Below are 26,847 nucleotides of genomic sequence, written 5' to 3' on the forward strand. Positions count from 1 at the left end.
GGAGGAAGGAGTGTGGGGAAGGGAGGGAGTCCAGGGGGAGGAAGGAGTGCAGAGAGGGGAAGGGAGCAAGGGTGGGGGAAGGAGTAAAGCTGGAGGAAGAAGTAAGGGTGTCTGAGGGAGTCAGGAAGGGGGGAGGAGTAAGGATGGAGAAAGAAGTGAAGCTGGACAAAGAGGAAAGAGTCGGAAGAGGGAAAGGACTAAGAATGGCGTAAGAAGTAAGGGTGTCCGAGGGAGTCAGGAATGGAGAGGGACTAAGTGGGGGTGGGAGGACAAAGGAGGGAAGAGGTCCTGAGTTAGGGGAAGGGGTTCTGGGAGGGTATGGGTCATGAAGGGGGATGTCCAGGTAAACTTACAAGGGAGGGGTCTGATGGGTCCAAGATTGCCTCCTGGGGAGCGAACTGAGGGTGGGTATGGCATGAGAGAATGGTGAGGATGATCGAGGGCAGAGTGAGGTGGCAGGGTGGGAGGATGAGGGTGTGACGGTCGTGGTGGAAGGAACGGGTGAGGGTGGTTGGTGGGAACTTGGATGCAGACATGGACCCTGGGGATGGGAAGGAGGAGGTCGGAGATGTTAATGGGGGTGGGATTTTCGAGAAGGAAGGGAACATGCAAATTCATCTGTACATCCCTGAAGGAAAAGGATTGTGGCTGGTAGGTCACGGAGGGGAGGTGGAAGGTGATCCTGGGGTGGGGGCAGCGGGGGGGGGAGTAACTGTGATGGGGAAAGGAAATGGGTGACTGGGGGAAAGTCAAACCGAATAGCACCATGCTGTCCAAATTGAAAGTGAAACGAGAGTTGTGATGGGCAAGATCAGGTGCTGCATGGGAGTGTCATCAGTGGGTGAGTGGAGATGCAGGTCGGTTCAGATGGACAACTGAGCGTGAACCCCAGCAGGCAGCATTCAAAATGCTCAGGACATTGAGACGAGTGTTTATGGGAAGGGTCTCTGTGCGTGGGAGAATGCATGCGTGAGACTCCGAAAGGCCCTGCCACACACATCCTTCTCTTTCCAGACTCACTTGTGAGCTGGCTGTACCCTCTGTGGTGACAGAGGACGAGGTTGAAGGGCTCACAAGCAAAGGGGACTCTGAGGGGGTGGACAGCCTCTGAGATTCCTGAGTGGTTGACCTAGGGGTGTCCAGTTGCTGCTGCTCCTCAGATCGGGTGCCCAAGAGCCCCAGTCTGACTTGTTGAATGTAAGGATCACCTGGAGGGACGTTGAGGTGCCCTGTTTCCCTCTTGCGTCGCCACTGCAGGAACTCACCTATGGCTCCTTCGATGGGAGTGCAGGTCTGCGTGCATCTCCATGTTCTGCTGGACCAGGGCCTCCTTCGCATCCGCCACCTCCCCATGAGACCTCCATATGCGCACGTGTTGCCACCACTTCATCAGAGAGCAGGTGGACACAATCCTCCGACTCGCATGCCAGTCTGTTGAGGGCTTCCAACAGCTCTGCGTGATGTTCCCCTGCCTTCTGCTAACTCCCCACGATGAGTTGGAAGACTAAATCCAGAGGCTCGTCACCTGACTCGGACCTCATAAATGCTTCTTTCTCAGCAGTACTCCGAATGCTGGGGAGCTCGGCTGAACCTGCCTCCTCCTGCTGTGGACACGTATCCGTGCGGTGACCACCAGATTGTGAACCCGAGCCTGCTCTAGATCTAGATCCCACCGAGGCGTGTGTCTCTGCACTGGTGAAGGGTGTGGGTAGACAGGGTGATGGGTCTTCTAGGCTGCTCATTTCCAGCTCTTCAGTGGAGGAGGTGTCCTCTTGGCCGGAGATGAGGACGTGGATGGAGCTGAGGGACTGCCTGGCTGAGGATGTCGGTTGCTTAGCAGAGCTCCCTGTGAACCAAAGTAGAGATAATTAGTACACGACAGCAGAGTCAAAAGTAGGAGAGAGAGCACTGACAAATGCATTGAGAGAGGGATGATGTGATGCAGGATCCTCACGCGGGTGTTCGCCATCGATCTCACCGTCACCACAGGCACGGTCCACATCCTCACCAGCCAGCATGATGGCCACTCCTCAATGTGAGTGAGGGGCCTAATGTGGGCCAATCCGCCCCTGGTCTGAGACCTCTCTCTGCTGAAGTGAGCATGCTTCTCCTGCATGGAAACAGACGGAGGAAGTGTGAGCAGGACACATGGCACTGCTTGGAATGTTTGTGTAGTGAGCAGAGCCATAGACGGGATGAGGACACGAGCTTCAGAGGAATTGAGCCTGATGGTGATGTGAGGGTGTGTGTGAGAGTTAGTGATGTTGTCCCTTGAGGCGTGAGATCCCTGGGGATGTGTGATGGGTTTGTGAGAGTGTGAGTTAAGAGTGATGAGAAGAGTGACTTACCTTGGTGGAACAGATGAAACCATCGTGTAGCGGCAATGGATGACTGTCTTGCTTTGCAGGGCATTGGCGCTGACCACCGCTGCCACCGCCTCCCATGCTGGATTGGTTACGCAGCTGCCTATCCTGTGGTCAGAGCGGGGGTAGAGGACATCACGGCGGGCCTCCATGCGTCACTAAACCCAGAGGCTGCAGTCTCCTTGCCTTTCGGGGTCATGTCTTCTGTGACGCAGTCGTGGGCTAGAAGCACTGAAAAATGTGCGCGCGGCTGGTCTTGAAATATGGAGCCCGCTGCAAAACGGCAGCGAGGTGATGACGCGGTGGGCGAATGATAGCCCGCCCGCCATGGAAATGGTGTGTTTCCTGGGAATGTATAATTAATGGGGTGGGTTTGGGACAATATACGGCGTGAAAATTTGCCATTGTGGTTGCTACCACACTTAGTGCAAATCTGGGATGATTCCGCCCACAGCATTATGAGGAGAGTGAACAGGTCATTGATGTTACTAGTATGTTAATTAAACAATGACTTTCATCAGCGTATCTTAATAATATAAACAATATAATTAAGTAATAAAAACAAAAAAACTGCGGATACTGGAAATCCAAAACAAAAACAAAAACAGAATTACCTGGAAAAACTCAGCAGGTCTGGCAGCATCGGCGGAGAAGAAAAGAGTTGACGTTTCGAGTCCTCATGACCCTTCGACAGAGACAAGTTCTGTCGAAGGGTCATGAGGACTCGAAACGTCAACTCTTTTCTTCTCCGCCGATGCTGCCAGACCTGCTGAGTTTTTCCAGGTAATTCTGTTTTTGTTTTTGTATTATAATTAAGTACTTTGATCACATGTAAACAGGGAACAGCTGAGACATTGGGTGTTGGAATGGGAGGTATGAGACTGAATAAAGTCAATAAACTTACTTAGTAAAGAAAAGCTCTGTGTCTTGGCTTTAACTTCACCGACTGGCTTGGTTTCTATTAACAATTGCGATTAGTTTAGATTAATATGGTGCTTTTAGTGATTACAGTGATTAGTATTGGTTTGACCTAGTGAAAAGTTGACCCAAACATAATTGACCAGTGGACTCTTTCTGTGCTGCAATGCTCTGTGGCTGTATTGGTGGAATTATAAGATTGTTCGATTTATTTATTGCCATAGATTTTGACACTTATTTATTCATTCATGGGATATGGGCATCGCTGGCTAGGCATTCCAAACTGCCCTTGAGAAGGTGGTGGTGAGCTGCCTTCTTGAACCGCTGCAGTCCATGTGTTGTAGGTACACCCACAATGCTGTTAAGGAAGGAGTTACAAGATTTTGACTGAAAGACAGTGAAGGAACGATGATATATTTCGAAGTCAGAACGGTGAGCGGCTTGGGAACTTCCGGGTGGTGGTGTTCCTGTCTGCTACCCTTGTCCTTCTAGATGGTAGTGGTTGTGGGTTTGGAAAGTGATGTCTAAGGAATATTGGTGAATTCCTGCAGTGCATCTTGCAGATGGTACACACTGCTGCCATTGTGCGTGAAGGGAGTGAATATTTGTGGATGGGATACCAATCAAGTGGGCTGCTTTGTCCTGGATGGTGTTGAGCTTCTTGAGTGTTGCTGAAGTTGCACTCATCCAGGCAAGTGGAGAGTATTCCATCACACTCCAGATTTGTGCTTTGTAGATGGTGGACATATTTGGGGAGTCAGGAGGTGAGTTACTTGCCGCAGGATTCTTAGCCTCTGACTCATTCTTGTAGCCACAGTATTTGTATAGGTAGTCCAGTTCAGTTTCTGGACAATGGTAACCTCTAGGATGTTGATAGTGGGGATTCAACAAGGTTATTGCCATTGAATGTCAAAGGGTGATGGTTAGATATTGTGTTTTGGAGATGGTCATTGCCTGGCACTTGTGTGGCATGAATGTTACTTGCCACTTGTCAGATCAAGCCTGGATGTTGTCCAGGTCTTGCTGCATTTGGACATGAACTGCTTCAGTATCTGAGGAGTCACGAATAGTGCTGAATATTGTGAAATCACCAGCAAACATCCCCACTTCTGCCCTTATGCTGGAAGGAAAGTCATCGATGAAACAGCTGAAGATGGTTGGGCCTAGGACACTACCCTGAGGAACTCTTGCAGTGATGTCCTGAAACTGAGATGATTAACCTCCAATAACCACAGCCACCTTCCTTTCTGCTAGGTATGATTCCAACCAGCGGAAAGCTTTCCCTCTGATTCCCATTGACTCCAGTTTTGCTAGGGCCCCTTGATGCCACACTCGGTCAAATGCGGCCTTGATGTCAATGGCAGTCACTCTCACCTCACCTCTGGAGTTCAGCTCTTTTGTCCATGTTTGGACCAAGGCTATAATGAGGTCAGGAGCTTAAGATGTATGAGATCTATAGGTAGCTCGCCATGTTAGGAGGTAAGAGTCAGACTTTGGAAGATGTTTTTCTTTTTCCTCTTCCTTTGATCTCTGATGCCATGCACAAACACTGGCCAGGATTGGAGTTTAGATAAATGCTAAACCTCACTCTTCTCATCTTTCTCCTAAGGTTCTGAGGCAAAGAGGAGCAATCCAAGTTATGGGTGTTAGTAGAACTGGTATTCTCTCAAACTTGGATTCGTTATATTGCATCTCTCCCTAAAACACTGGCCATGTCTCTCTGTAGTAGAATAAAAATTGGAGGCAGTCCAGATTGGGCTCCTTTGAGTCAATTGACACTGGAGAGCTACAATTGACCTTATTGCCTCCAGGCTCAGGTGGGAAAATTGTTCTGGATTCCACATCCGACATTTATTCTTGTCCCATGTTTAAATGGAGTCACACAATTGTTTTGACCGGGTGAGGAGGAGTGAGCTGGCTCCTCTTTTATTCAGCCCCCTAGGTATCTTTTCCAGTCCACATGTATTCAGTTTTTAACAAGGAGCCAATCAAACCAGGTTTTCTTGAGTCAAAGAAAGAGTGAGATTATTAGTTACACACATGCACAAGCACACACATCAGAAGTAAGAAAGAATATATGAGTAAGTCCTTTGCTTGTCCATGAGACGTAGATTGTGGAACGTTGTGGCCGTTGAATTTAGATGGTTTCTTGTAAAATTCTGGAGTTGACTTTGTTCAGGTCTGCATTTTGTTGAAGACACTCTGGCTTCAGAGGTAGAGAGGGAGAAAGAACAAGATCTTTCTTGCTGTTTCTCAGCAGAGTTTCTTAGATGACTGTCATGTTTCTTTTCTTCCTGCCTTTCCATCTTTCTCTGCCTGGCAGAGCGAATTTTAAACTAATTTTTGTATATTCCTGGAAGAGAATTCAATTAATATGTCTTGCATCCATTGTTGTAGTTACCAGGTTTTTGCTCTTTCATCTCAGAAATGTTTTGACACATTTTTGAGATATAAGTCAACATGAGATGGGGTTGTTTTGTCCTCCACTGGGGGTTTTGAGTGTCTGGTGGGGTTTAACTGCTGGGTAGCAGTTAACATTGTCTTCACAGATTTAGAGTGAATTAAAAGTCCAGCACTTTGCATTTTCAGGGCCTTCTTTTCAAGTCCCTGTTTGAAGTGGGCCTTGACACCCCACCTTGGATGTGAATTCCATGTAACATCTTAAAGCAGTTCTACAGTGCAATCCTTATAGGAACTTTCCGGAAAAGTGGTCAACCTACAATATCAGACATCAGTTGACTGCTGGTATTCACCTTTGGTCAGTGTCTTTTCTTGTATTTTTCAAAAAAAGCAGGTCCTCTTTAAACAATTTTACATGTCTTTGGTTAGCAGGTGAAGTTGTAGGTAGTTCTCACTCAGTCACTGTTTCCTTTCAATGTGACACAATGCCTGGTGAATGCAGAATCAAGCTCAGTCATGATGGACCCAGTGACTTTTCAGGATTAGAAAGGGGGAACGGTAATTAAATGAGTTTCTAGGACTCTGCTAGATAGAAGGGAAGGCAAAAGTTGGGGGAAAAATAAGAATAGTTACAATAATGCAGCATTCCCTTAAACTACTTCTTCCTAAAGGTCTATAATGAAACCCAGGGTTTGAATCAGATGAGGTACACACTAGGTTCCACAGGGCTTTCATCTCATGAGCTTTATTGTTGTGTTTACAGAGGTGCTGCCGCTTGTTCAGTTCTATTTGGAAGAAGGGATTACGGATGAGGAAGCAGTGGCCCTGATTGATCGTGAGGTGCCCAGGACAGAACTGAAAAAGGACGGGTGGCAAGAAAAGAACATTGGCGGTATCCATTTTGTAGTATTACCCTGTGTGAAGTGGGCAGCTCATTGAAACACTAACATGTAGTGTAACAGAGTGTTGCCCACCTACCGATTGCCAGGCTTTGTTACACTGCAGTGGGACAGGGCCAAGACTTGGCTGGAAAATAGGAGGGAAAGTCATCTCTGGATCACACTTGTCCATCCCCCATATACTCCTTCAGTCAGAGCTTGGATCACATCGGTCATGGATATATGTTGCTAAGAGAGTGTTGGGGGAGGGGGGGTGTTGGGCGTGGAAATAAAGTATTGAGAAAGAATAATTAGAATATAAATGCCTCGTCAATTATTAACCCTTGGCTTAATTTCTGTACTTTTGGAGTATTAAACAGCGTTGTTACTAATAAGGAAAGTTGTTAGCAGGTGCCAGTGTGGGCTGTGCCTGCTGCTGGTGCAAATCTAACTCCCTGTGCCACCCAGATTAAGGGCATGAAATAAACTAGTTACAACGCAGGCTGTTGATGCTTATTGAGTGGCTCATCAGCCCTAATAATTGAGGTAAACAATGCTGTGGCCACTGAGTTAGTAGAGATTTTCAAGGTTAATGGCAATTGCCAGGAGTTGGAAAGTGGATATCCATAGCCATGCAGTGGCTGTTGTCAAGGAAGATGAGCTAGCTCGTCCACAGCTCACCTTGGGGCTGGTAGATTACATCATCAGCAAGGCTCACCTTAGCACCTACAACACAAATCCTGCTGCAGATTTTAGCTCCAACCCACTGTACCTCACATCCAATTAATTATTTTGGGGTGTGGGTAGGCAAAGCTCGTCTCACAGGCAGCAATGAGTGACATTGACTCTGTTGTAACACTCTAATGCCTGAATCAAAAGGTTGTCAGTTCAAATTCCACTCCAGAGACATTAGCACATAATTCGGTGCAGTACTGAGTATGTGCTGTATCATCAGAGGTGCCATCTTTTAGATGAGACGTCAAACCACATAACAGGTGCTGTGACTGATGTTCAGTTATGCTGCTGAACTAAATTACTTTTGGTTATGAACTTGTATTTTCCAATATGCTTTGAAACATTTACTTGGCACTTTTGTAGATGCACAGACTCTACAGCTTGAAGACAGTATGGCCAAGATTGAGGCAGATCCATTCACTGCAAAACTGAGCTTTGAGGTAACTTGCTGTTAAATTAACATACATATGTATGAATCATTTGAGTAATTTTCATCTGACTTCACAGGAAAGGAAGAAGACAAAATACCATTGGTACAAAAGAAGATAAATCAAGGGGCGGGTGTGGAATCTTATTGAATTTATTAGTTTTTTTAAAACAACTAATAATGGTGAATGTGATGAGACTGTGATCTTTTGACTTGGAATGATCTAGGTAGTTTCACCCCAGGATATTAAATGGTGTAGATAAGGAAATTGCAGATATGTTGGTCATTATATTCTAAAGTTCTCTTGATTGGGGAATTACGCTATTGAATTGGGAAATTGCAAACTTCACTTTATTACTTAAGACAGGATGGAAAAATCTGTCCGTCCAATGTCAGTTGTAGGAAAATAATAGTCATTAAGGACAGAAGAACTGAGTACTTGAATTGGTCAGAATCAGCATGTGTTTGTGAATGGTAGGTCATGTCTGGCTTTCTAGTTGTACTTTTTGAGGAGGCCACTGGCATAGATAAGGGATAGTCTCTGGATGTTATATGTACTTTTAAGAAGCATTTGATCAGATTTTGCACTAGAGATTATCTTAAGAAATGAAATACAACAGAATTGGAGCAAGCCTGCACCATGGGTTGGAAATTGGCTGGAGGTAGGAAACAGAAAATTGGAATGAAGTTTAATTGTCAGGAAGTGACAAGTGGTGTTCCACAGGGATCGGTACTGTGGCCTCAGCTTTTCACCGTATCCAGTGACTTGGATGAGGGAATTGAGAGCTGTGTTTAACAATTTTCAGATAAGGCACAGACCTTCTGACCACAATAGCAGCAAATGAAGAGATGTCCACTGCTGTTGAGGGTCGCAGTGGCATTGGAAGTTGCAGGGAGTAGATTTACACTCGAACTCCACACTTCCATTTTGGCGAAAATACTTCCATGGAAACCGGTAGTGATGGTTCGCCTGTGAACTGTCAGCATGTAAACTTTGCCTATTTGCTCAATGTTACATTGTTTGATAGCCTGAATTATTAGCGCTGTTCCTAGCAAGTGTAAAGCTTGTGACAGATGTGCAGACATTTAAATCAGGAAGTGTGTCAAAGCACTGCAGCATCCCACCACAATTGGACAGTGCTTGCCTCCCGCACCTGACACTACTCACCCTCTCCGCCCAATAGTGCTTGTCCCCTCCCCGACCACCCGACACTGCTCGCCCCCCCTACGCGACACTGCTCGCACCTCCCTAACCGACACTGCTCGCCCCCCTCACCCGACACTGCTCACACCCCCATCATCTGACACTGCTCGCCCCCCCATCACCCGGCCACCTCACCCGACACCACTCGCCCCCTTCACCCGACACTGCTCGACCTCCCCACCCAACACTGCTCGACCTCCCCGCCCAACACTGCTCACCACCCCCCCGACCCGACCACCTCATCCGACACCACTTGCCCCTTCAGCCGACACTGCTCACCCCCCCCCACCCGAAACTGCACGCACCCCCCAACTGGCACTGCTCGCTCCCACCACCCGAGACTGCTCGCCCCCCCCACCCGACACTGCTCGCCCCCTCAACCCAACACCGCTCGACCCCCTACACGACACCGCTCGCCCCCCCCCACCCGACACCGCTCGCCACCTCACCCGACACCGCTCACCCCCCCACCTGACACTGCTCGCACCTCCCCAACCGATAATGCTCGCCCCCCTCACCCGACACTGCTCGCCCCTCCTCACCCGACCACCTCACCCGACACCGCTCGCCCCCCCGACCCGACACTGCTCGCCCCCCCATCTGACACCACTCGCCCCCTCCACCCGACACTGCTCAGTCCCCCATCCGACACCGCTCGCCCCCTCCAGCCGACACTGCTTGCCCCCCGACCCGACACCGCTCACAGCCCTCACCCGAAACTGCACGCCCCCCCCAACTGACACTGCTAGCCCCCCCACCCGACACTGCTCGCCCCCCACCACCTGACACTGCTCGCCCCCCCCCCCACCCGACACCGCTCGTCCCCTCCACCTGACACTGCTCACACCGCCCCCACCCGACACTGCTCGACCTCCCCACCCAACACCACTTGCCCCCCCACCCGACACCACTCACCCCTTCAGCCGACACTGCTCACCCCCCCACCCGAAACTATACGCACTCCCCAACTGACATTGCTCGCTCCTTCCACCCGACACTGCTCGCTCCCTCCACCCGACACTGCTTGACCTCTGACCCGACACCGCTCGCCCCCCCACCCGACACCGCTCGCCCCCCCCCACCCGACACCGCTCGCCCTCCCCCACCCGACACCGCTCGCCCCCTCACCCGACACCGCTCACCCCCCCCACCCGACACTTTTCGCTCCCTCCACCCGACACTGCTCACTCCCTCCACCCGACACTGCTTGACCCCTGACCCGACACCGCTCACCTCCCCCACCCGACACCGCTCGCCCCCCCCCACCCGACACCGCTCGCCCCCCCCCACCCGACACCGCTCGCCCCCCCCCACCCGACACCGCTCGCCCCCCTCACCCGACACTGCTCACACCCCCGTCACCCAACACTGCTCGACCTCCCCACCTGACAATGCTCGACCTCCCCACCCAACACCACTTGCCCCCCCACCCAACACCGCTCACCCCCGCACCCGAAACTGTATGCCCACCCCAACTGACGCTGCTTGCCCCCACCACCCGACACCGCTCACCCCCCCCCACCAGAAACTACACGCACCCCCCAACTGACACTGCTCGCTCCCACCACCCGAGACTGCTCGCCCCCCCCACCCGACACTGCTCGCCCCCTCAACCCAACACAGCTCAACCCACTAACCCGACACCGCTCGCCCCCCCTTACCCGACACCGCTCGCCCCCTCACCCGACACTGCTCACCCCCCCCACCCAACACTGCTCGCACCTCCCCAACCGACAATGCTCGCCCCCCTCACCCGACACTGCTCGCCCCCTCCACCCGACACTGCTCAGTCCCCTCCACCCGACACCGCTCGCCCCCTCATCCGACACCGCTCACCCCTCCCACCCGACAATGCTCGCACCTCCCCAACCGACAGTGCTCGCCCCCCTCACCCGACACTGCTCGCCCCTCCTCACCTGACCACCTCACCCGACACCGCTCGCCCCCTCCACCCGACACCGCTCGCCCCCTCCACCCGACACTGCTCAGCCCCCTCCACCCGACACCGCTCGCCCCCTCCACCCGACACCGCTCATCCCCCCCACCTGACACTGCTCACCCCCTCCAGCCGACACCGCTTGCCCCCCGACCCGACACCGCTCACAGCCCCCACCCGAAACTGCACGCCCCCCCAACTGACACTGCTAGCCCCCCCACCCGACACTGCTAGCCCTCCCACCCGACACCGCTCGCCCCCCTCCACCCGACACTGCTCGCTCCTTCCACCCGACACTGCTCGCTCCCTCCACCCGACACTGCTCGCCCCCTCCACCCGACACTGCTCGACCCCTGACCCGACACCGCTCGCCCCCCGACCCGACACCGCTCACCCCCCCCACCCGACATCATTCGCCCCCTCCACCTGACACAGCTCGCCCCCTCCACCCGACACCGCTCGCCCCCTCCACCCGACACCGCTCGCCCCCTCCACCCGACACCGCTCGCCCCCTCCACCCGACACCGCTCGTCCCCCCCACCCGACACCGCTCGCCCCCTCCAGCCGACACCGTTTGCCCCCCGACCCAACACCGCTCACCCCCCCAACTCCAACTGCACGCCTCCCCCAACTGACACTGCTCGCCCGCACCACCCGACACTGCTCGCCCCCCCCCCTCCACCCGACACCGCTCGCCCCCCTCCACCCGACACTGCTCGCTCCCTCTACCAGACACTGCTCGTCCCCTGACCCGACACCGCTCACCACCCCCACCCGACACCGCTCGCCCCCCTCCACCAGACACTGCTCTGCCCCCCGACCCAACACACCTCAACCCCCACCCGACACTGCTCTGCCCCCCCCACCCAACACAGCTCACCCCCCCACCCGACACTGCTCTGCCCCCCCACCCAACACAGCTCACCCCCCCACCCGACACTGCTCTGCCCCCTCCACCCAACACTACTCACCCCCTCCATCCGACCACCTCACCCGACACTACTCACCTTCTCCACCTGACACTGCTCGCCCACCCCACCCAACACTGCTCTGCCCCCCCACCCAACACAGCGCACCACCCCCCACCCGACACTGCTCGCCCCCGCACTCGACACTGCTTGCCGTCCCCCTGACATTGCGCGCTAACCCACCTGCGCCCGATGCTGAATGCCAACCCTGCCCTACCCTGAGGAGATGCTGAGCAGTATTGGCTGGGCAGTGGGTGGTGGTGCTGAGCTGTCTTGACGGGGGTGGGGTGGTTGGTGAGCTGTGTCAATGGGTGACGTGAGCCACATCAACGGGTGGGGGGGAGGTGAGATGTGTCGGATGTTGAGGGTGGTGAGCTGTGTCGGTGGGGAGTGGGTGAGCTCTGTCAACGGTGGGGGTTGAGCTGTGTCAACGGGGGGGGGTGAGCTGTGTCAACGGTGGGGGGATGAGCTGTGTCAACGGGTGGGTGAGCTGTGTCAACGGGGGGGCTGAGCTGTGTCAACGGTGGGGCGAGCTGTGTCAATGGGGCGGTGAGCTGTGTCAGCGGGGGTGGTCAGCTGTGTCAACGGGGGTGGTCAGCTGTGTCAACGTGGGGGTGGTGAGCTGTGTCGGCGGAGGTGAGCTGTGTTAAAGGGGGAGTGAGCTGTGTCGGCGGTGGGGTGAGCTGTGTCGGCGGTGGGGTGAGCTGTGTCAGCGGGGGTGGTCAGCTGTGTCAACGGGGAGGGTGAGCTGTGTTAAATGGGGGTGGTGAGCTGTGTCAGTGGGGGGTGGTGAGCTGTGTCGTCGGGGGTGAGCTGTGTTAAAGGGGGGGTGAGCTGTGTCGGCGGGGGGTGAGCTGTGTCAACGGGGGTGGGGTGAGCTGTGTCGGCAGAGGGTGGGTGAGCTGTGCCGGAGGCAGAGGGTGAGCTGTGCTGGAGGGGGTGGAGGAGCTGTGTCGGTGGGGTGAGCTCTGTAAACGAGGGGAGGGCAGCTGTGTTGGCGGAAGGGTGAGCTATGTCAACGGCGGGGGGGGTGAGTTGTGTCTGCAGGGGTTGAGCTGTGTCAGCAGGGGGATGAACAATAGAGAGGTGAAGAGTGTTGGGACTCACAGGGTTGATGGGGTGGGACCTGAGGGCAGGTTTGAAGCGGCATGACTTAAGTTTGTGATGTGCAATGGGGGTGTGGCATTGCTGCAATTCTTTACAAAAAACTTTGTATACAACAATCAATCACCAAGAAGTTCATTCTCAGCTACCATGTTAACCAATAAGTGCTTATCGAGAAGAATGAATACAAAACTATTGGACCTTGACAATGTAATTACTGATACATTGACACTGGATACTGCAAAGGCTATGGGCCCTGACAATATTCCGGCAATGGTACTGGAGACTTGTGATCCAGAACTTGCCGCACCCCTAGCCAAGCTGTTCCAGCACAGCTACAACACTGGCATCTACCTGGTATTGTGGAAAATTGCCCAGGTATGTCCTGTAAACGGAAAGCTGGACAAATCCATTGTCGATAAGGTCATGGAGAAATAGGTAGCAACAGGATTATGAACATCAACAAAATTTCCGACAGATATTGGTGAGGAATTTGCAAATGAGGAATTTTGAGACGTGTGAAAATTTGAATATCATAGTTATGCACACTATGACTGTGAGCCCGTTCAGTAATAGTTGTGCAAGAGAAATCATGCAGTGATAGACGACATGTAGCATAAAATATTGACTGATCAACCAGATTGCAAATTGCAAATGGCACTGGTATGGGCAGTATATGCAAAGAACTCTTTGCAAATTGGGGGTGCACGCTCTGTATGAATTGGTGTATGGAAAGAATTCAAAGTTGCGTTTGGTGTTATCAGATGCTCCCCCTGCTCTAGAAGGGACTAGCATTAGCTCCACTTATTCTGCTCATCTGAACATGTGGGCAGAAAAGCTTTCATTAAAGCTGAAGTTTCGGAGAAAATGCGGCGAGCCTTACGGCACTGCATAAGACCATCAGGAATACGGTTTAGCCAAGCAGACATGATATATTACAAAAGAGAAGGCCAGAAAGAGTGGAAAGTCCCTGGCAAAATGATAGGCAGTGATGAAAAAGTAACGATTGTACAATACGGAATCAAACTGTTAGGGTACATTCTTCGAGGTTAATTGGCACTGACTATACCTTTACAGGTTCTGACCAGGACATAGAAAGTGAAGAGGTGCCATACACTTCACGTACAAATTTATTGGGCAGTTGTGAGGAGCAGACTATGGTGGATAGAGGGATAACTGATGATGAATAAAGTAACACTGAGGCACAGGATAAGGCTATTTATCCAAAAGGGCAACTACCCAAAGTAGGAACAAAGGTAACATACATGCCAGAAGAGACCAGTGTGTGGAAGGATGTCATCATCATAGGGAGAGCAGGAAAGGCTACTGGTAAATACAAACATTGGCTAAATGTGCAGGATGAAGGACAAGAGACAAGACCCATGGATTGGCAAAACGAGGTGAAGATGTGGAAGGCCAGAAAATGCGGTGTGAGTTCTGACAGTGGACCAGAAAGTGGTCATGAACCCTGGAAAAGATCTCAGACTTGTGAAAGGAATTCTAATCACATGCAGGAAAGATCATACAGCAGTGGCCCAGAAAGAGAGAGGATTGTGAGTAGCTTGACAAGAACGAGGACCACAGAACTAGCTGGGAATGTCAATAGAAGTAGAAGCCCTTATGATCGAGAGGTTTTAGGAGCTGCTAATAAATTGGAAAATAAACTGATAAACGAAGCCAAACAAAAAGAGTTGGACAGTTGGAAAGAATTTGGGGTATACACTGAAATACCAGACAGGGGTATGCTCATATACAGCCAGCTTCATCACACAGGTGGATATATACAGAAAAAGTTATTCCGGACAGCATGTACAATGTTAAAGCTAGACTGGTAGCTCGAGGTTTTGAAGGAAGAGATGGGATCAAGATGTCAGGGTGGGCTCTCCTACTGCAGGGAAAGTGAGCTTGAAGATTTTTAAAACTATTTTAGCATCATATTCCTAAGAGTTCAGATCAATTGATATAAAAGCTGCATTTTTTGCAGGGTGAGAAATTTCAAAGGGAAGTATTTTTCAAACAACCTAAAGAAGCTGGTGATATAGAAAGAAAGTTGTTGAAATTAAACAAGTGTGTTTATAGGTGAATGATGCATCAAGATTATGGTATTTTTCTGTGAGGTCTGTCCTGTTGAAACCAGATTGCGTTAAGTTAAAGGCAGACCCTGCGATGTTCTACTGGCATCACAAGGAGAAACAAGCAGGGACCTTTATCATGCATGTTGATGATTTCCTGTGGGGAGGTTCTGTAGAATTTGAGCAATAGGTGACCGATAAAGTAAAGAAGGAATTTAAGTTTGGAAGTCAGCCTTCAGGGGCCTTTAAATACAGAGGTTTATACATTAAGCAGAGCAAGTCAGGAGTAACATTGAATCAACAATCTTATTTAGAAAATGTCAATCATATCCCAATAAATCGGGTCAGACCCTCACAAAAAGAGAATCCTGCATTCAAAGAAAAAAACAGACAAATTAAGAAATTTGGTTTGACAATTGAACTGGTTGTGCACTCAGACTAGACCTGATGTCAGTTATATCATATTGGCACTGAGCACTATGATGAAACGTGCTACATCTGAGGAAGTCCTGAGAGCAAAGAAATAAATTAAATTCGGAGAAATGCATGCTCAAGTTTCTAGCCATGGGTGATCCAGAAGATATGAAGTTAGTCATTTTTAGCGATGCTCCAATGCCAAATTTCCAGATGGATTCTCTAGCACGGCAGAGTTATCATATTCTTGGTGGGAAAGAATGATCAAAGTTGTCCATTGGCCTGGGAGGCCATGAAAATAAAAAGGGTAGTTAAAAGCACCATAACTGATGAAACACTCGCTTCTTCCAAGGCCATAGGTACGAGGGTGTACTTATTCAATATACTGACGGAAATACTATACAAGGGGCAATGTGAGAAAAGTTCACCCATAGAATGCTATGTGGATAACCATTCTCTTTCAGATAATGTTCATTCAATGAAAAGTGTTGCTGAAAAAAGGCTAAGAATAGACCTAGCTAACAAAGAAGAAATATTAGAGAGAAGGGAGATCGCTAAGATACGATGTGTTGACACAAGTCACCAACTATCAGATTGTTTTGCGAAAAGAAATGCCTGCTCCAAGAAACGTTTTGGAAGAGGGGTGCAAAAGGCAAAACTGATTTTTTTCGCTTTGTAATGTTTATATAAATGGTAAAGGGAATGTGGAATCTATAATGTGAAAATTGGTGACTTTGTTTCCTGGAAAAACTCAACAGGTCTGACAGCATCTGTGGAGAGAGAAACAGGTGATGTTTCGAGTCCGTGTGACCCTTCTTCAGAGCTACCAGACCTGCTGAGTTTTTCCAGCATTTTATGTGTTTGTTTCAGACTTCCAGCATCTGCGGTATTTTGCTTTTAATTTTGTTTTCTTTTGTTTAATTTGAAAGATGTTCTTGAATTTTTCAAAAGCTTTAATTTAAAAGAAAAAAAGGGGAATCTGTTAATGTGTAAGTAATTCCATTGCCAAGGTCCAATAGATTTGGATTCATTCTTCCACAATTAGCACTTATTGGAGTAACATCCAGTGCCTTCAGCCATTTCTTGATATCATGTGGAGTGAATTGAATTGACTGAAGACCGGAATCTGTGATGCTGAGAACCTCTGGAGGAGGCCAAGATGGATCATCCAATCTGCACTTTTGGCTGAAGATTGTTGCAAATGTTTCAGCCTCATTTTTTGCACTGATGTGCTGGGCTCCCCCATCATTGAGGATGGGTTATTTGTGGAGCCTCCTCTTCCAGCGAGTTGCTTAATTGTCCACCACCATTCACGACTGGACGTGGCAGGGCTGCAGAGCTTATACCCGATCCATTGATTGTGAAATCACCTGCTCTGTCTATCATTTGCTGCTTATGCTGTTCAGAACGCAAGTAATCCTGTGTTGTAGCTTCACCAGGTTGACACCTCATTTTTAGGTATGTCTGGTGCTGCCCCTGGCATGCCCTCCTGGACCCTTCATTGTAGTTCAATTTGGGGAAGCGTGAGGCCTTCACTTTTAATTAAACAAAGACAAAATTTTTTTTGAAATGATGTTCCATTTACACAAATTCTTAAAAGTTAGTGGACAACTATAAGAAGCAAATAGAATGTTAGTCTTCATCTCAAGAGGACTAGAAGTGGAGAAGCCTTGGTTAGATCATGCGTGTTAAGCTCTGGGTATCACACTGAAGGAAAGATCAATTGTCCTTGGTGGGAGTACTGTGCAGATTCACCAAAATCATACTGGGGCTTAAAGGGTTAAGATATGAGGACAGGTTGCATAAACTTGGATTGTAACCCTTGAGCGGTGATCAAATTGAAGTTTTTAAAAAGATAAATTTTCAATATTTTAGATAGAGCAAAGCTATTTCATCTGATGGGGTGGGGGGAATTTAGAACAAGGGAATATCATCAATTTAGAACCAGACCATTCAGGATTGAAATCAAGAAACAATTCTTTACGCAAAGAGTAGTAAAAAGCTGGAATGCTGTTCCCTCCAGCTTTTGGATGCTGGAGGTCACCTCCAGCTTTTGGATGCTGGAGGTCAAATGACACTTTCAATACTGAAATTTATGGATTTTGATTAGATAAGAGCATCAAGGGATATAGAACAAAAACGTATACGTGGAGTTGAAGTAAAGATCAACCATAATCCAACTGAATGACAGAACGGGCTAGAGAGGCTGAATGATCCCCTCCTGTTCCTGTGAGATGTTGCATAAAGAATGTTTTCCTGGACACTACTTGATCCCCAATGCACTGAAAAAATGATGCAAACTAAATTTACTGTGACTGACAGCATGTTCTTTTGACTGAATCTACACCTCATGAGAACTGTGCCAGGGTGGGCTGAAATTATGTCTCATAAATTGCCATCCAAACTTCAAATGGAAGTGTCAGACTCTTTAGAGCTCAACCCCTTCCAACTGCTGAGCCTCTGAGCCTGCCTCTAGGATCTTTGTTGCTGGCATTTTTCCTGAGGAAAATTTGAAATCGCAATATTTGTCACTGGATCTTTAAAATTTGTTTTCATAAACTTTAAGCACAGCACTTGTTGACAGTACAAGCATGCATTATATCACAGCAGCTCCTCTGACCTTTCAGAAAAATGTGCTCTGATGTGGTCTTTGCTCACAAGGCCTGCATTTATTGCCCATCCCTAGTTGCCCTTGAGATGGTGGTGAGCTGCCTTCTTGAACCGCCGCAGTCCATGTGGTGTAGGTAGACCCACAGTGCTGTTAGGAAGGGAGTTCCAGGATTTTGACCCAGTGACAGTGAAGGAACGACGATATATTTCCAAGTCAGGATAGTGAGTGGCTTGGAGGGGAACTTGCACGTGGTGCTGTTCGCGTGTATCTCCTGCCCTTGTCCTTTTAGATGGTAGCGGTTGTGGGTCTGGAAGGTACTGCCTAAGGAGCCTTGATGAGATTCTGCAGTGCAACTTCTAGATGGTACACACTGCTGCTACTGTGCGTTGAAGATGCAGGGAGTGAATGTTGGTGGAAGGGGTGCCAATCAAGTGGGCTGCTTTGTCCTGGGTGGTGTCAAGCTTCTTGAGTGTTGCTGGAGCTGCACTCATCCAGGCATATGGAGAGTATTCCATCACACTTCTGACTTGTGCCTTGTAGATGGTGGACAGACTTTGGGGAATCAGGAGGTGAGTTACTCGCCGCAGAATCCCTAGCCTCTGACTACTGTAGCCACAGTATTTATATGGCTAGTCCAGTTCAGTTTCTGGTCAATGGTAACCTCAGAATGTTGTTAATGGGGGATTCAGTGATGGTAATGCCACTGAATGTCAAGGAGCGATGGTTAGATTCTCTCTTTTTGGAGATGGTTATTGCCTGGCACTTGTGTGGTGCGAATGTTACTTACCACTTGTTAGCCCAAGCCTGGATATTGTCCAGGTTTGCTGCATTTGAACATGGACTGCTTCAGTATCTGAGGAGTCACAAATGGTGCTGAACATTGTGCAATCATCAGCAAACATCCCCACTTCTGACCTTATGATAGAAGGAAGGTCATTAATGAAGCAGCTGAAGATAATTGGGCCTAGGACACTACCCTGAGGAACTCCTGTAGTGATGCCCTGAAACTGAGATGATTGACCTCCAACAACCACAACCATCTTCCTTGTGCTAGATATGACTCCAACCAGCAGAAATTATTTCCTCTGATTCCCATTGACTCCAGTTTTGCTAGAGCTCTTTGATGCCATACTTGATCAAATGCTGCCTTGGTGTAAAGTGCTGTCACTCTCACCTCACCTCTCAAGTTCAGATCTTTTGTCCATGTTTGAAACAAGGCTGTAATGAGGTCAGAAGCTGAGTGACCCTGGCGGAACACAAACCGAGCATTAATGAGCAGGTTATTGCTAAGCAAATGCATTATTAATGACTCTTTCCATCACTTTACTGATGACCTATTGTAGACTGATGGGTCGGTAATTGGCTAGGTTGGATTTGTCCTGCTTTTTTTTTACAGGATATACCTGGGTAATTTTCCACATTGCTTGGTAGATGCCAATGTTGTAGCTGTAGTAGGACAGCTTGGCTAGGGGCATGGCAATTTCTGGTGCACAAGTCTTCAGTACTATTGTTGGAATATTGTCAGGCCCTGTAGCCTTTGCAGTATCCAGTGCCTTCAGCATTTTCTTGATATCACCTGGAGTGAATCGAATTGGCTGAAGACTGGCATCTGTGATGCTGGGGTCCTCCGGAGGAGGCCAAGTTGAATTATCCATTCGGCACTTCTGGTTGATGATTGTTGCGAATGCTTCAGCCTCATCTTTTGCAACAATCAACAGCTACTGCATTCAATTACCTGGAGGCTGGATTGAGAATGCATGTTTATGAGAACAAGTGGAATCTCTTTGTTACCAATATTGTTTCTAATTTCAAAAAGGTAACAAATCAAACCTATTAATCTGACACGAGCAATTAGCAAAATAATATAATCCATCGTTGTACAAACTCCAATGACATCAATATGAAAATGTCTTTTAAGCGACAGCCAACACTGCTTCAGAAAGGCAGATTGGCTGGATCAACCCTGTTGACATGACATTACTGCAGACTTCACATGCAAATTCTGCATTTGTCTTGTTCCCCATCTCCATTTATTATCTCACATGAGTGAAGAGCTTCCCCACAGTGAGAGGAAACAGATCAGAGACTGCATATTCACAGTCTGGTTTTGTGACATGAATCTATTGTCAAGCGTGCATCACAAGCTGAATTCTCAGTGGAATATTTCAAATCAGTTTTGCAAGAATAGGATTGTAAGAGCTCCCTGGGACAGCTATCATGGTCGCACAATGGTGCAGCATGTGTGGACACAAAAAGACATCTTTAGTTTAATGTCTTCAGTGACCATGGTTAATGGACACGAGGACGGTAACATTATAGGACCTTGCAGTTTCATGTTGGAATTGAATGTAATGTGCTTTTTAACCAAAACTTTAAGCTAAAATTTAATTTAAAATTGAGGTCTTGAGTTAAGATTGTCTGTAGAATGCTACTAATCCAGTAACTAATGAGGAACAATTGTCATTCATTTTCAAGTGTGCTTTTTAAATAGTCACCAACCAATTTTACAGTCCCCCACCACCTTCTTGCCCACCCCCAAGCTGTTTCCCTTTATATAATGGGAAAGTCAGGTAAGGCATCAGGCAGTCCGCCTGCCCTTATGCCTATAGAGGCCCTTTTACTGGCCAATTAAAAGCCACTTAAGGACCTAATTTTGCCTCCGCTGCCATAATACATTGGGTAAGTGAAAGGAAGGAAGGTGGCCAGTCTGCAACTTTAACAGCTTGGGCTTAAAGGCCGGAAGGAAGGTGGGGTGGTATCTCCTTGGGCCACCCCTGTGTCCATCAGGGTCACCCTCCTACTCAGGATGATACTTCCTCTTTGTGCCTCCACCCCGGCCTCTAAAACCCTCCCCCATACCCCTCCTCCCCCAACCCCCTTCCTCGCTAGTGCCTCTAATCCATCCCTGACCAAAATCCCCGGACTTACCTCGAAGATTGATGTCCCTCTTCCTTCTTCTTGGGGCTCCTTGTAGTCCCAGCACCGGCCACTACTGTGTTCTGGAGCTGCTGAGACTACTCAGCTGCCAGCCAATCAGATTGGCCGGCAGCTCTCAAGGGTGGTCCATTCTGTGCCCAGAGGGGCCGAAGTCCCACTCCCACTTTGTTAAGACAAACCCCAGAGTATTATCATTGCAGGGGTGCCCGTTTAAAGTCAGCGAGGTGCCCACTGAGCACGCAACCCCCCCCAACCATAAAATTCACCCCCATAGAGTCATTATGGCACAATAGGAGGTGGTTTGGCCCATTGAATCCAATCAGTGCAATCCCCCTGTGGTGCCCTTGTAGCCTTTTATGTTTATTTCCTTCTTGTGTCCATCCAATTTCCTTTTGAAATTATTCATCATCTCTGCTTCCACCACCCTCTGGGCAATGAGTACCAAGTCATTATGCCTGACTGTGTGAAAAAGTTCTTCTTCACATCTGCCCTGCATCAATTCCCCACAACCTAAAATCTCTGTCCCCCTAGTCCTTGTACTACCAGCTAATGGGAACAGTTTTTCTTTAGTCAGCCTTATCCAAACCTGTCATAATTTTGTACACCTCCATCAAATCTCCTTATACCTTTTCTAGTAGTTAGTGACTTCCACATTCAGATCTCATTTTCACTGACTACCTGTGTACTGCTATTCTGCAGAAAGTAAAGTCTAGAAACCCACTGAACTTTTCACAGAGTGCCTCACAAGTCCAATCATCATCAAAGATATAAGTTACATCTGAGCCTTGCAGGAATAATCAGTCTAGTCCAATGATGACAATCTCATTTGTCTTTTTCCCCTGCATTTTTTTTGCAGCAAGGAGGCTCAAATTTTGTCCCTGTGATTGTGAATAGGGAAGTTCTGCAATCAATGAGCAGGAGGGATGTTCTGATTAAACGCTGGCCAAAGCCGTTAAGGTGGCACTACTATCGATCACTGTTACCTGATGTCTCCATTACCATGTGCCCTATATGTTTCCAGGTGGGAATGTCTACATTTTTTACCATAACTCTTGTTACTACCCTCTCACCACTTCTTTAAAATCCTGTTCTCCACACAGTCCATCCCCCAGGTTCCTACCAAGTTTCTTCCAGAGATACCCTCCTTGCTTTGCAGAGATATCCTCCCTCCTTTGTACTGAGCAATTCTTCATACTCAGCGATTTGAATTTTTATCAGCTGCACTTGACAGCTCTCCAATGACTTCATCTCCTTTCTATCCTGCCTATATATTTGCTTCCATATTCACACTCCCCTCCCTTGAGGCTATCTTCTCCTTTGCCCTCTCTATGCCTATGACTCCTATGTTTCAATCACAGGAAAGGTAATCCCTAACCACTTCCATAAAACCCTCACCACCCACATCCCCTTGCATCTTTCTACATTGACCTCGAGAAATAAATTTTCTTCCCCAAGTCACTTACAGCTAAACTTACAAACTCCCAACCACTCAAGTCCTGATTTTAACTTTACTCACTTGGCAGGAAGGCAGGTTCTGATCCATTGTCAGTTTTGCACCACACCTGATCCTCTATCTTAGTCAGCCTTCCTAGCACAACCCTTATCTTCACTGCCTCCAGTCCAAAAGACACAGACTTGATTGTTGTGCAACAGCAAATCATTGTTTCAAAAGGTTTAGGTTGGGCATGGAAAAGGACAAGGAACAATCCAGAGCAGGGATAATTAATTGGCCATGTGAATTGGAATCAAATGTTGGCAGAAAAGAAGGTGGCTGAACAATGGGCAAACTTCAAAGAAGTAGTATTGCAGACAATGTCAAGGTATATTCCCTTGAAAGGGAAAGGGAGGACAAATAAATCCAGAGCACCCTGGATGAAGAAAGAGGTAGAGGTGAAGATGAAAAGGAAGAAGTGCACATACAACAGATGTCAGGTAGAAAATACAATGGAGAATCGGGCTGAATATAGAAGGACCATAGGGAAAGTGAAAAAAATTAATAAGAAAAGCAAGGAGAGAGCATGAAAAAGACTGGCAGCGAATATAAAAGGGAACCCCAAGGTCTTCTATAAGCATATAAGTAATAAAAGGGTGGTAAAAAAAACTGAGTAGAGCCAATTTGGGATAAAAAAGGGACCTGCATGTGGAGGCAGGAGAAATAGCGGAGGTATTGAACAAAGGAAGTAGATGCTACCTATGCCGAGGTGAAAGAAGAGGTAACTGGTACACTCAAAGAATTTACAATAGAGAAGGAAGTGTTAAAAAGACTATCTTTACTTAAAATTGATAAGGTACCAGGTCTGGATGAGATGCATCCAAGGGCAAATTAGGGGTAGGAGCTTGGAGATTGCAGAGGTAATCAAGTGATAATCTTCCAGTTTTCCTTAGACACAGGGGCGGTGCCAGAGGACTAGAGAATTGCGAATGTTCCACCCTTGTTTAAAAAGGGATTCAAGAATAAAGCCGGCAGCTACAGACCAGTCGGTTTGACTTCAGTGGCAGGGAAATTTCTGGAAACTATAGTTTGGGAAAAAATCAATAGTCACTTAGACAAGTGTAGGATAATTAAGGAAATCCAGCATGGATTCATTAAAGAAAATCATGTTTAGCTAACTTGCTGAAGTTTTTTGAGAGGCAACAGCAAAGGTTGATAAGGACAATGCTGTTGATGTGTATGTGGATTTTCAAAAGGCATTTGATACAGTGCCATACAACAGACTTGTGAGCAATGTTCTAGCTTATGGAATAAATGGGAGAATAGGCACTTGAAGAAGAAATTGGTTGAGCGACAGGAAACAAAGAGTAGTGGTTAATGGATGTTTTTCAGATTGGAGGAAGGTTTGTAGTGGATCAGTGTTGGGACCCTTGCTCTTCCTGATATATATTAATGGCCTAGACTGTGGTGTTCAGGTAATGATTTCAAAATTTGCAGATAATGCCAAGATTGGAAATGTCAACTGTGATGGGGATATCTTGAACTTCAAAAGGTTGGTGGAGTGGGCAGACAAGTGTCAGATGAAGTTCAATGCAGAGAAGTGTGAGATGATTCATTTTGGCAAGAAGAACATGGTAAGACAGTATAAAATAAAGGAGAAACTCTAAAGGAGGTGCAGGAACAGAGGGACCTCGGTGTATATGTACATAAGTCATTGAAGATGGCAGGGCATGTTGGGAGAATAGTCACTAAAGCATATAGTACCTTAGGTTTTTTAATAGGGGCATTGAGCACAAGAGTAAGGAGGCCATGTTGAACTTGGATAAGACACTACTTTGGCCTCATCTGGAGTACTGCGTCCAGTTCTGGGCACCACACTTGAGGGAGCATCTGAAAGCACTGGAGAGAGTACAGAGGAAATTCACAATAATGATTCCAGGGATGAAGAATATCTATGAGGATAGATTGGAGAAGTTGGGACTGTTTTCCTTGGAGAAAACAAGGCTGAGAGGAGACTTGTTGAAGGTATTCAAAATCCTGAGGGGTATTGGCAAGGTAAATAGTGAGAAACTATTCCCCCTCAAGGGAGCGTCGAGAACTACAGGGCACAGATTCAAAATAATTGGCAAAAGGAGTGAAAGTGATGTGAGGAAAAATCTTTCCATGGTTGGAATCTGGAACGAACTTCCTGAGAGGGTGGTGGGGGCAGGTTTGTTTGAGGTATTCAAAAGGGAATTGAATAACAATCTGAAAAGAGAGAATGTGCAGGAGTTTGGGGATAAGGCAGGGGCATGGGACTAGGTAGAATGCTCTTTCAGAGAGCCAGTGCAGATTTGATGGGCTGTATGGCCACCTTTTGCACTTTAAAGATTCTGTAATGAGCCGCTTCGCCTCTTAGATTGAGACCATCCATGCAGCTGCCTCTTTTGCTTCCCCTGCTTCCCTCTGTCCATAAAGCCAAGCTTCCCTAGCTCTGAACTCGCAACTTCTCCAATTTCTTTATTACCCTTCATGACTCACATCCCATTTTCCTTTTGCTACTAATCTGCTGACTATCCGACTTGTTTGCTAGACCCTGTGCTCATTGTCCATCTCCTTGGGACTACCTTTGCTTGGTATGCTCTCTGTGGCTCTTATGGGACATCCAAAACTGTATACAGTGCTTTGTTGCATAATCAACATTTTATACACCATATTTTATTATATTTTATATTTTTTATATTTTATACATCATTACTCCTCTCTTGTACTTTCTATCCCAATTTATGTAACCCAAAATGCTGTTGATCTTTTTTATAGCTTTATTTACCTGCCCTTGTACTTTCAATGAATTACGTACGTGATACTATATTCCTCTCAGTTCATCCATATCCTTCATCATATTTCCATTGAGCGTGTGCATATTTGCCCACTGGGTTATCTTGCACTTTATCCAGATTTAGTATTGTTTACTTGAATATTGCCTGACTGAGATTCTGCATTGCCCACCCCTACTTTACTATTGTTATCCTTCAATCACAGATGTTTCACAGTGAAGACTATGAATTGCTCGTTCTTCAGCACAACTGCTGTCCATACTGTCGCCGGCCAATAGATGAACCCAGCCTATGATCAACATGGCACAACTAAAGATTAATCATTAAACCATTCCTTTAGCATGGGAATCTCTGCCCTAAGAATTTTGCAGCAGTTGTTAATTGTATTTAAGGCAGCAACTGTTGTACCTTGGTCTGCTGCACACTGACCCTCCAGAACAGGCTGCATATGTGTCCGTGGGACATTCAGGTTTTGTGTTCAGCTTTCTAAAATCATAGTGGCAGCCTGTAAGTGAAAAATTCATTCCCATAATCTGAAATGTTACTGTTCTGCTATTGATTGAATATGAAATGAAACCGATGAGGATTGTACCTTACATGATAAATGTGGATTTAACTGAAAGAGCTCTCATAGGTGTGACCATTTCCTCATGTGGTATTGGGCACATGGTATATGTGCAATGGCAGTTCATTCCCTACTGGCAACAGGTTCAATTTGCCCCAGTACCAGCAGTTTGCCCCTAACCCATCCCCCCCTCCCCTTAAATAGATGGTTTTTTTGTGTTTATGTGCTGACAGATAAAAGTCTAGTTGGACCATTACTGGATAATAACGGCTTCAGGAAGATCCTGAGATCTATTCAAACTTTAGGGCTGACTTTACAAGCGTGCATTACTGCCACAGAGCCTCAAATATTGAAGATAGTATTCCTTCCAATTATTTTTGTTTAATAACATACTTCAAATCAATTTAAGGGCCTTCCCAACCTCCCCTAGCATGCATCTGTAAAATCATCTCCTTTATGTTTATTAATATTAAAAAAATACCAAAATCAGCTGAAGCAATTCTACAATCCACAAAATGGTGGCAGTCTAGTTAGCTCCTGTTTCCTTCTCCCCCTCCTCCCAGCTCCTAAAAGAAACAAGTGCTGCACTTCAAACAAGGGTGTGTCCTCACCTTACAAGAGCTGCAAATGTTTCTTCTCTGTTGAATGAAGGGAAGCCAGACAAGTGTGTGAGGAGAAGTATGTAGAGGGTTAGAATGATAGATTTAGATGAGAAAAGATAGGAGGAGGCTTGAGTGGATCATAAACATCGACATGGACTCATTGGGCTGGATGGCCTCTTTCTGTGCATTCTATGCAATCCTATGTAATATCCTATGAAATAGATGCTATAGGGTTGCGTGATCGCCTCCACGCTGCTTTAGTGCAATTTAAGTACCGCATTGGAAAGTTAACTCATTCCCTATAAACCAAAATTAGGCCAAATCCTCTTAATTAAACATGTTTATAAAGGATGAACCTAATTTCCAAAATATTTACTAAACTTCATTTTTCTGCAAACAAATCCCTACCTATACATTATTTTAAATTGACAATGAAAAACCCTCTTCATAAACGTGTGTAGAGTG

At 47.5% G+C, this 26,847-nt stretch overlaps 1 protein-coding gene across 2 annotated transcripts in view; it reads left to right on the forward strand.

Annotated features, from left to right (window-relative positions):
• The window catches only part of ift122 (intraflagellar transport 122 homolog (Chlamydomonas)), a 171,980-nt gene extending 146,143 nt beyond the window's left edge, over positions 1 to 25,837 (forward strand). Inside the window, exons 26-29 of one of the 2 annotated variants that reach the window (XM_041191120.1) lie at positions 6,445 to 6,573; positions 7,658 to 7,734; positions 21,824 to 21,988; positions 25,421 to 25,837. In XM_041191120.1, the coding sequence (XP_041047054.1) occupies positions 6,445 to 6,573; positions 7,658 to 7,734; positions 21,824 to 21,988; positions 25,421 to 25,510 (461 nt within the window). In that variant the 3' untranslated portion in view covers positions 25,511 to 25,837. The remainder of the gene's footprint in view (positions 1 to 6,444; positions 6,574 to 7,657; positions 7,735 to 21,823; positions 21,989 to 25,420) is intronic. The other variant, XM_041191121.1, reaches the window with a different exon arrangement.
• The last annotated feature ends 1,010 nt before the right edge of the window (positions 25,838 to 26,847 follow it).

The sequence above is a fragment of the Carcharodon carcharias genome, chromosome 7, assembly GCF_017639515.1.
Source record: "Carcharodon carcharias isolate sCarCar2 chromosome 7, sCarCar2.pri, whole genome shotgun sequence".
NCBI lineage: Eukaryota > Metazoa > Chordata > Chondrichthyes > Lamniformes > Lamnidae > Carcharodon > Carcharodon carcharias.